General features: G+C 34.9%; 1 protein-coding gene across 1 annotated transcript; it reads right to left on the reverse strand.

Moving 5' to 3' along the window:
- Positions 1 to 3,703: 3,703 nt before the first annotated feature.
- Positions 3,704 to 4,576, reverse strand: LOC122281421. Its single transcript, XM_043092919.1, has one exon. It carries the CDS (start codon positions 4,574 to 4,576, stop codon positions 3,704 to 3,706), a length of 873 nt encoding a protein of 290 aa, XP_042948853.1.
- Between the last annotated feature and the right edge of the window lie 6,979 nt (positions 4,577 to 11,555).

Genomic DNA, 11,555 nt, shown 5'->3' on the forward strand with positions numbered 1-11,555 from the left:
TAATAAAACAGAATTGTTATATGCAGTCGGTAAATATAAATAAAATGTAAACGGTTATACAGAATAAATAAAAAAAAATTATAAAAATAATTTTTTTTTTATGTAGATCTCATATTAATTCACTTTTATCAAAATAACTATATACCACTTATATAACTATGACTATAAATATTATTTCTCCTAATAAAAAGATCTTCGAGATGAATCTACAAGTGTGCGGTATTTGTTTCCAAAAATGAAAAAGAAAATGAATAGCACCTTCTGAACCATGCTTGCACATTGTGATCCGATCAGATTCCTTATAATTAATAGTCATGTGCTGATCAATTGTATTACGTAAACCCAAATGGCATCAAAGAAAGCCACCATCTCTTCGACCTATTTTATTATAATAAGTGATTATCTAAATATAAATAATAATTTTTATTTTTTTATTAATTTTTTTTATTTTTCTATCAAGTCTTATTTTACCAAAATACCTTTAAGATTTTCAATTATTTGACGTTTAGCTCCCTTATATAATTTAATGAAGGATTTTGTTTTACTAGAAATTTTTTAAGATCCTTAACTATATGACGTGTAGCTCATTTATATAATTTAATTAAGAATCCTATTTTATTAAAAAAAACTTAATAGCCCCGCGGTACATATGAATTGAAGTCTCTTTTCTATGTCTTTTTTGTTCTTATAGTGTACTTATTTTCCTTTCTTTTTGTTTCCATTTTTTTAAATAAAAAATTAAAATAACTTTACTCTTTAGATAGTAAAATTCAACTTTAAATAAATTTAACTAATAAAATACTTAAAACACTCAATATATAATATTAATTATTAATTTAATTAGAATATAATTATTATTAATATTAATATTTAATATTATTAATTTGATTAGAATATAATTATGAATAATATTTTAATTAGTAGAATTATAAAATGTGATACAAATAAAAATTAAGAAAATTATTAAATTAATAATATTTTATTATTGTATAGAGAGTAAATAGATAATCTAATATGGATGCAGATCAATATTTATACTTTGCTGAAATTTAAATTTTTTTATTTTATTTTTTATCTTTCTTTAATCTTATATTTTCTTTTTTCAAAAAATAAATTACTGACTTTTTTAATTTTTTTATTTAAATCATTATATCAAAGGCATCTTTGGGGGCTAACACACCCGCGGCCGTTGCAATGTTGCATAGTGTGTGTGTATATATATATATATTAATTTCTAATTTCCAGTGCTACTTACTCTCTGCCGACCACTGACTTCTTGTAATGGCCGGACCCGTACTTATATATTTAGGGTTGAGATCAGTATATATGCAAGAAACAATTATTTATGAATTGGAGCTGTGGATCATGTTATACGTACGTACTGACATAGGATGCTATCTAGCAGAAATGGTGCCTCAAAAGTTTCCTTGTTTCATTGAGAAATGCCAAAATATTTGCAATTATGCAATTTTATTTAAATCATAACAATTGCGTTTAATTGCAATTATGCAATTATGCAACTTTAAGGCACGTGCATGGAGTCCCCTTCTTGAGATATTAATGGGGGTTTTGATCGATAGACAAATGTTCAAAAAGCCTGATTTAGTTTTTGAAACATCAGTTCCCACACCTCCTTCAAATCCTCAACTGAACTGGGCCACTTCTGCACTGGGCTCCCGGATTCGGACCATACATCTAAGGTTGCAGGGCACTTCCACATCACATGGCACAGAGTCTCAACTTCTCCTTTACAAATGGAACAAGATTGATCTTCAATAATTCTTTTTCTTAGATTCTCTCTTGTAGGGATAATGTTATTTAGAGCATTCCACAAAAAGGACTTAATCACCCCCATAGATTGAGATTCCAAACTGACCTCCACCCATTCCTCCACCCAGATCTATTTGAAGACTCCCCCTTTGCCCTTCCTTTCCTCTCCATCTCCAAGTGATAAGCACTCTTCATGTTGAAAACCCCATTCTTTGTATGGCCCCATATCAACTTGTCCCTTTTGACCCGAAAGGCTTATTGAGATATTGCAAACCAACTCAGCTTCTTTTGCATTTAAAGTCTCTTTTATCACCTCTACCTTCCAAAGTCCCCTCTCAGCATCTATAAGCTCAGACACCTTTGCACTTCTATCAAACATCTTCACTGGAGATTGTAAGCAGAATGTTGAAGGCTTCAGAATCCACTTGTCACTCCATATGTTGATATCCCTCCCATCACCCACTCTCTACCTTAGTCCATCCTTAAGAAGGTCAATGGCCCCCCACAAACTCCTCTAAATTAAAGAAGGACCCGAGCCTAACTTAGCTTGCAGTAGGCTCCCTTGCTCGAAATACTTCTCCTTTAACATGCAAGTTGACAGTGATGAAGGGCTGGTCAGAATCCTCCAACATTGTTTTGCCAATAAGGCCTTATTGAAGCTCTCCAGGTTCTTAAAACCAAAACCACCCTCTGCCTTGACCTTCCCCGTCTTATCCCAGCTGCACCATTGGATTTTTCTATCATTTGTTTTGAAACCCCACCAAAATCTTGCCATCATCCCAGATATTTCCTTGCACAGCCTCCCTGACAACTTAAAAACACTCATATGATAGCTAGGAATAGCTTGAATCACAGCTTTCAACAGAATTTCTTTTCCTGATGGAGAGAGGAATTGGTTCTTTCAGTTATGGATTCTCTTCCATATTTTATCCTTAATCTCTCGAAAAGTATTATATTTTGATCTACCAATTAGAGTTGGTAAGCCTAAATACTTCTCATAGCAATCCCTAGCCCTAGTTCCCACCTCTTCTTGAATAGCCTTCCTATCCCGTGCCTTGGTATTGGAACTGAAAAATTTCAGTTTGCTGTTGGATAAGGCATTGACCCAAAGCCCCTCCATACTTTTCCAACATTGCCTTAATAACTCTCCAATCCTTCATTTTAGCCCTGCAAAACATGACACAATTGTCAGCAAAAGAATATGATTTATCCTAATTCCATCTCTGACTACATTCACCCCCCTTATATCCCCTTGCTGATCCAAATTATTGAGTAAACAGCTCAACCCTTCTGCACACAACAGGAATAGATAAGGGGACAGATGGTCCCCCTGCCTTAACCCCCTCGTTGGTTTGAACATCCCTCCTAGTTGGCCATTCAACAGTACTTCATAGGAGACAGAGGACACACATCTCATAATCAAGACAATCCATCCTTCAGCAAAGCCCAACCTCCTCATCACACCCTCCAAATATTTCCATTCCACCCTATCATACGCCTTTGACATGTCAACTTTGATAGCCATACTACCTTCTCTCTCATGTCTCTTCTTTTTCATAGAGTGGAGAACTTCATATGCAACCAGAATATTATCCGAAATCGGCCTCCCTAGGATGAAAGCACTTTGGTTGCTAGAGATTATCTCACTCAGAACCCACTTTAATCTATTAGCCAAAGTCTTTGCAACGTTTGTCTTTGCAATGATCTTGTAAAAAATGTTGCAAAGACTGATTGGCCTGTAATCAGTAGGCAAAACAAGTTCTAAGATCTTTGGAATCAAGACTATGAAAGTATGGTTTAAAAGCTGGTTGAGATCCCCTCCATTCAAGAAAGACAGAGCTGCCTTGCACACCTCCTCTCCTACAATGCTCCAGAAATTTTGGTAGAAACAAGCCCCAAACCCATCGGGTCTTGGAGACTTCAATGGGCCCATCTAGAAAACTGTTGCCTTGATCTCCTCTTTTGAAAAAACCCTCATCAACTTTTCATTCATTGATGGAGATACCTTTCCGGACATAGAATCCAAGCAGCCAGAGATTACTTCATCTGAAGGATTGTTTGATTTATACACTGTCTCAAAATATTTTTTGAAAACCGATGCTACTTCCTCATGCCCCACCCTTTCCCTACCATCTTCATCACACACATGCTTTATCTCATTCTTCCTCCTCTGCTGTGTAGCACAAGCGTGGAAGAACTTCGTGTTTCCATCTCTTAATAGAAGCCAATCCTTTTTTGCCCTTTGCTTCCACTTTAAGTTTTCTTGTTCAAGCAACCTACCCACTTCTTCCCTCAGTAACTTAACCCTTCTTACATCCTGAGGCCCCTCCCTGCTGTACAGCTCCTCCAGTTGAACAGTTCTTTCCTTAAGAGTCTTGCCCTCCTCCTTTTCTTTCATTTTACTCCATCTTACTAAGGCTCCACTACAAGTTATTAGGACCCTTTGAATTCTCTGCATAAGAAGGCCAGATCCCCTCTCCCTCCACACCCCTTCTACAACCTGATCACAGCCCTCCATCATAGCCCATTTTGCCTCATATTTAAACAGTCTCACTCTCCTCCTAACTCCTTGAGTCCCTTCTAACATTTTTAACAACATAGGGCTGTGGTCAGAAGTTCTAGCTACCATATTTTCCACAATAGTCAAATTAAACTTTGAAATCCACACACCATTTGCCACTTCTCTGTCTAATCTCTCCCTAGTGAAAGAAGAGTCAGCATGTTGATTACACCAGGTGAACCCATTCCCTCTACAACCCAAGTCAAACAGGCCATTCTCCTCTAAAGCTTCACGGAAAGCCCCCATTTGTGACTCACTCCTCTAACAACCTCCCTCTTTCTTGGATTGAGAAGTGATTTCATTGAAATCACCCTAGACACACCATGCAATATGGCTATCTGGGCGTAACCTTGCCAACAGGTTCCAAGACTCCTATCTTTTAGCAGTTTCAGGCTGGCCATAGAAGCCAGACAGCAACCATGTCGCACTATCACCCTCCGTGCCCATCCAAGCACTAATGTGCCACTGAGAGAAATTATATACCTCAACCCCCACTTCCTCCTTCCATAGAAGGGTCAATCCTCCCTTCCTACCCACTGCCTCTACAACAAAACAGCCTTCAAAACCTAACATCCTCCTCACCCCATCCAACCTACTTGCATTAGCTTTAGTTTCAATAAGAAAAACCACCTTGGGCCTCTTATCCTCCACCATACGGTAGAGGTCTTGAACTGTTCGAGAGTTCCCAAACTCCCGACAGTTCTAACTTAGAAGATTCATAATGGAAAGCGGGACTGTCCCACAGCCTTTGCCCTATTATGTTCATTGAGCTCCTCAACGGAAATGTCCTCTCTCCTCAACTTCCCTCCCCTTCCTCTAACCTCCCCTTCCCCTATCTCCTCTAAGCCCCTCTTGTGACCCACTGATCCATACACCAGAGTAGGAATAGAGGACTTCTCTCTAGCTCTCCTCTTCCATTGACCCCCTCTCTCCCCCTTCTTACCATCTCTTTGTGGGACTATCACCTCCTTCCCTTCCACTTCCTCTAAATTCGAGACAACATCAACCCCCAAAACAAACCCGAACTCTCCATCCCTAATTCCCTCGTGTTCATTTCTGTTACCTTCACCATAACTCCCACTTCCCTTCTCTCATCAACCCCATCTTCCTCCACCTTTCTCCCCTTTGGACTCTCATTCCCTTTACCCTCCTGTTCTGACCCTATATCTCCTTTGGCATTAACCCCCCCTCCTGCTCCTCCCGTACCCACATGTATACCTTCTCCTTCATCCCTTTTCATACCCCTTCTAAAACTCCTTCGAGGCAATTTTGTGGCCCTCAACCACGGCCCAAACTACCCTCCAGCGCTCTCATCACAACCTTGTTCTTGATGCACTAACCTTCCACATTTAAAACAAAACCTAGGAAGATTCTCATATGTTAAAGGAACCCACATACTTCTTCCTCCCAAACACATAGTCCTCACCCTTGCAATTACCTTCTTCAACTCACATTCAATCCTCACACGCAAACATGATCCCCAACTTACATCATCATCACGGATATCCACCTCAACTACTCTTCCAATAGATCTACCCACTCCCTCCCTTGTTTGACGATTCATATTTGCAAAAGGAGGATTGTGAATTCTTATCTAGAATACCTCTGTATCGAACTAGATCAAGTGTGGTTGGATCCTTTCATCAAACGCCTTGAGAACAAAAATGTGGCCATCGATGATCGAACTGCCATGGTCTTCCTTCCAGGATTCTGCTCCTATCCCTTAGATTGGCAAATGTGAGGATAAAACAATTCGAGCGAAACACTTGGAATGCCACCGGTCTGCTCACCTTCCACACCTTTTCCATTGTTCGCCTCATGATCTATTTCCCAATCTGCTGATCAATGAAGATTTTCTCCACTAAACTCCTTTCTCCCAAATCACTCTGCCGTTTGTTCCTTTCTGACACCAATACAATCGGATCATTTTCCTCCTCATTCAGCTGTAACCTCTCCCAGAAATCTCCCAACTCCTCCATGCTCCCCTTGGGAACGCCACTGGGATCCACGGACTAACACCTTCTTCCCGCTCAGCACACAGGCAAGGACTCCTCCAACTTCTCCTCCAGAGCTGTTACACAGTAACCACCTAGAGAGAATACTCCCACGGCCAGAATCCTATTATTAATGGGGGTTTTGATCGATAGACAAATGTTCAAAAAGAACTCATAAAAGTGATGTTTATAAATTAACGTGACATGTTATGGTATATCATATTGGCAAATTTATTTTACAGTAAAGTAAATATAATATATTATATTTAGTCAAATCAATTTATGAACATTATTTTTATAAATTTAGCACTTCTCGTATATAAAAGATAATTTATTTATAAAAAATTATATAAAAATAAATTCACAAATTATAAAAATATATCTAACGTCTAGTATCAATATATATAAGCTTGTAAATTGATTATATAACATTTTTCTTTATTGCGTCATTCATAACGTTATACTACCAGATGTTCCAAATTCATATTTACTAACTACTTCATATCATTTTTGCATAGATTGTTCAAATTATACATATAAAATAATTTATACAATTATAAAATATGTAAATTCTTTCTAGTCGTTTAAAAAAATAATAAATTTGAAACCTATGTAAAAAATCTCATTTCTAATGATAAACTCCATTCCTTTCAAATAAAATATACGAAAGTTGCATATCTTATTTTTAGATCACGTTTTATTGTTATAATCATGTATTTGCATGTGGGATCAATGCTTTTTTTAATTGATCTTTTAATTTGTGATCTGTGTGAATATCTTTTAATTGGATTAATATACACGTTATCTTAATATTAAATATTAACACTACAATTAGCAATATTGTGATCACTACTTTGTTTTTAATGATAATCGCAGACAGAACACGTGCAAAAGCACAAAACACAAGGCAAACGCCTAAACAGTTTAATTTATTTTAAAACAAAAAAACAAAAAACAAAAAAAAAAACAAAATGGTTAAGTTAAAAGGAAGAAGATGCAAGGAAGAAAGCATACGAGTGACTGGATCAAACAAAGAACAGCTAAGAAATTCATACGTACGTACCCTTGAAGTTTCATTGGTGATCTATCATGATTCACGTGAAGCTGCTTTGACTCGTCAAATGCATTAAAATTATCTGCTACTAAATAGGGCTCGTAAAAACCACTTGCTTCTTTTTTTAGTGGTACAAATATCTGCTAATAAACTACTCTCGACTAATCTCAATAATGGATAGACACCCGGTTAGGAGTTTTTTTTTTACGTACAAATGCATCTCTTGTAATTATTTAAGGAAAAGTTGTCTTAAGACAGATTTGGGGCATAGAATGAGATATAAAATTTTTATTTAATTTAATTTTATTATATTTTATCTTATTTTTAAATATAATTTAAATATAAAATTTTTAAACTACACATTACAATTTTTTCAAACTTTAAAATAAAAAAAAAATTCAAAATTTTCAAATCTCCAAGTAAAAATAATATTATACAACTATATTCTTATAATATTTAAACTTTTTAATATTTTTTATTTAATTTTTTCTCTCCCTTTTTTCAAAATCCAAAAAATATTCGACTCAAATTATTTGACTATAATTTATAAATTATCTTATTATTATTTACAAAATTTTTATCTCTTCTCACTTTCTAGACTTGCCCTTAGTGATCTAATGGTCTCAAGATCAGTATGATTGCAAAATTTCAAATTGAATACGTCCTATTTATATATTATTAGAGCATCTTATAATCTAATCAGACGATTGAAAATAGTAATATGGACTCTAAAATATTTTGCAGCCAACAAAAAAAAAGCAATGATTAACGTTTGGTATAAAAGCTAATATATAAGATTGGATAAGAAGCGTAATCAAGACAATTAAATGATTCTTTTAGCATTTCAAAAGCGAAGTAGATGATGATTTGAAAACAAAAGACGAGAAAGTTAAACAAAAGTCGACCTAAAACTTGGCCCTAGTATTGACATTTGCTCGATCGTATTGCCTGAGAATCACCCAACTAAAAACGTTTATTAAACGTTTCCAGCTTTGGTCCCACGTACATCACTCTTGTCTTTTCAATATTTATATGAAAATATTATTATTAATTATCAGTACAAGTCCTTGTGGTTTGAATTTTTCAACACAAGCCACATGCTCCTTGATATATATATATATATATATATATATCTTTCACTGTGATTAATTAGCTATACCAAACTGACATTGTTGGAGCATCAAAACCTGAAGAAATTAATGAAGATGTCCCTTTCATGCATCTTCTACTCATTTTTCTTTCTTAATTATAATCTTGTACTCCAAAAACTGTACGTACGTTTAATTCATAGATCATATATAATTACATATATCTGCCGATTGTGATCGACATGCCAGCTTTATCCATATTCATTTTTCTTCGTAACAATAGTAGTAACTACGTCAACAAAAGAATGGGTGAAATAAAAATAGAAGAAGCGGGTTTGAGGATTTCTAATTATATACATCTCATCTTAACTAACACAATATTTATTGTAAAAAGTGTTAGAGAGAGGGAGACTTTTTTTTGCCTCCACCACTTTAAAGTTTAAAGGAGCCCGAAGGGAATGGGAATACCAGGTTTCAAAATTGCATGTTAGAAGTTTGGTTAGACAAAGTAAACATACTGATGCTCTTGTCTCGTATGATTATTATAATTTTTTTAAATTTTTATATAAAATATAATAATAAATAATTTAATTTTTTTAAATTTTAAAATAAAAATAATATTAAAAAAATACATTTTAATAATATTTTATTTAAATTTTAACTTTTATTCTATCTCATCTTATATGTATAACCAAGTGAGACATCACTTTTGTTGACTTTATACGCAGACCAAGAGGTGTATGTTTCAGCAATAAGATAGCTCAAAACTTATCATAATTTCCTCTTTAAACACTATTTAAATACAAAATATTTTTTAATTTCAAATTTCAATTTTTTCATTTAGTCATTACCCGTTACAATTTTTACAAACTTCAAAATAAAATACAAAAATATAATAATAAATAATTTAATTTTTTTAAATTTTAAAATAAAAATAATTAAAAAACTACATTCTAATAATATTTTATTCAAATTTTAACTTTTATTCTATCTTATCTTATATGTATAACCAAGTGAGACCTCACTTTTGTTGACTTTATACGCAAACCAAGAGGTGTATGTTTCAGCAATAAGATAGCTCAAAACTTATCATAATTTCCTCTTTAAACACTATTTAAATACAAAATACTTTTTAATTTCAATTTTCAATTTTTTCATTTAGTTGTTACCCGTTACAATTTTTACAAACTTCAAAATAAAATACAAAAATCAATACAATTTTGTTGATACTCAAATAATCGCACAACAGGTCAAAAGGGGATAAAGAGTCATTCCTGGCTCATTATGGTGATTTGGGCCACGATCGATATAGTCTGGTGCCCACGGCAATGGTTTGGTGTAGTTGTACAGTGTCGGTACATATATCCATAGTAGTAAAAGGAAAATGAGTGCAAAAAAAGTAAGAGATATAAACGTATATATTTACATGATTCGTCATAATGCCTACATCCTTGGGTTTTGACGAGGAGAAATCCACTATAATATTTTTATCTACAGTCACTCATAGCTTCTCATTTATCATTGTACAATGGTGACCTTGGATGTATTTGCTGGAAAAAAAACACTTCGCTAGAGCTCCCTATTCAGAGGTTAAAGGAAAAGTTGAATAAAAAGAAGTCCATTGGAAGTTGTCTAGGCCTCCCCTTTTAAATTGATCTCTCTGTCTGCATGCCTCCTGTAGTGGTAAGGCAAGGTCTGTGTTGCATATCTGACTGTCTCTTCCCTTCCCACTTTCTCCTGACCCTATGCTTCCTAACACATTTTATATGCCTTTTGAATCACCTACTCCCCCTTACCTCCCTAACACCCTTTACCCGCCTTCTGACCCCCTGCCCCCTTATTTCCCTAACACCCTTTACCTACCTTCTAATCCCTTGCCCCCCTTACCCTTTATTGTGGCCTAGAGGTGGCTTGGTGGGTTGGGCCTGATCTTGAGCCTAATTATTTTACCCCTTCACAAACTTATTTCAAATTTTAAAATAAAAATTATATTATAAAATTATATTCAAACAATTTTTTAACTTTATAATATTTTTATTCATTTTTTTTAAATTCAATAAAATATCTTAACTCAAATTATTTTACTATTATTCAAAGAAATTTGAGATAATCCAAGTGTCCAAACGAGCATGAAACCTCTTAGAAATGTGATTATATCTTTTTATTCTGGAAATGATTCTTCAATATGAATATGTAATTAGATGGTTGCACTGGTTGGTGGCTTTGATGTCTAAGCCATGTGTGGCTCCCCATATCCTAGATGGTGAGCACTATGCTTTTTGTAATGCTCATTCGGGGGCAAGAACTTTTGCTCACCTAAGTGCTCATCTGAAGGGTGAGCGAGCACATTTGCTTTCCTGGGTGCTTGGTTGGCAACGAACACTTCTACTTACCTGGGAGCGATTTTAAAGAGAGAGAGATTAGAGAGGGAGGCTATTGCTTGCTTGGGTGCTCCTTTGCTCGGGGGAGAGTATCACGTGAGCAAAAGCACTCATTGTATTAGTGAGTATTGTGGAAGGAAAAATTTGTCTGTCCAAGCAAGCACCACAAAAATCCAAAGTGCTCAACCACCAAACAAGTATTTTGGAAGATCAAATTGCTTGCCGCCAAACACATCAAGGAGAGAAAAGTACTCACCCCGAAAGGGAGCCATTAGGTGAGTACTAGGAAGACCAAAATTGCTCTCCAAACAGGTGAGCACCTAGAAGATTGAATTTTGAAAAAGTAACAAAATGATGCTTGTTTGACACATTGAATTGTTTAAAAAGTACAAAGCATTGTACCAATTATGAACCTTTGATTTTACGAACAAAAATGATATCTTAAAATCGCATAGTTAATAGAACTGGCTAACCCCATAATTTTAACACAAATGCGAGGATACAATGGGGAATAAAAATTTGAAACACAAGCTTCTTTTTATAGGGAGAATAGATAATTTTACTAATTCCTTGAGCATGAACATTCAAGAGGAATGTTAAGAGTTGAGTCAGAGTTGAAGAATTTTTTAATCCATTTCAAGATGTGGTTTATGGCAAAAAGTTGAATGTTGAGGGATGGTTAGATTTTCACAGGTGATTTTTTAGAAG

The sequence above is a fragment of the Carya illinoinensis genome, chromosome 1, assembly GCF_018687715.1.
Source record: "Carya illinoinensis cultivar Pawnee chromosome 1, C.illinoinensisPawnee_v1, whole genome shotgun sequence".
Taxonomy (NCBI): Eukaryota; Viridiplantae; Streptophyta; class Magnoliopsida; order Fagales; family Juglandaceae; genus Carya; species Carya illinoinensis.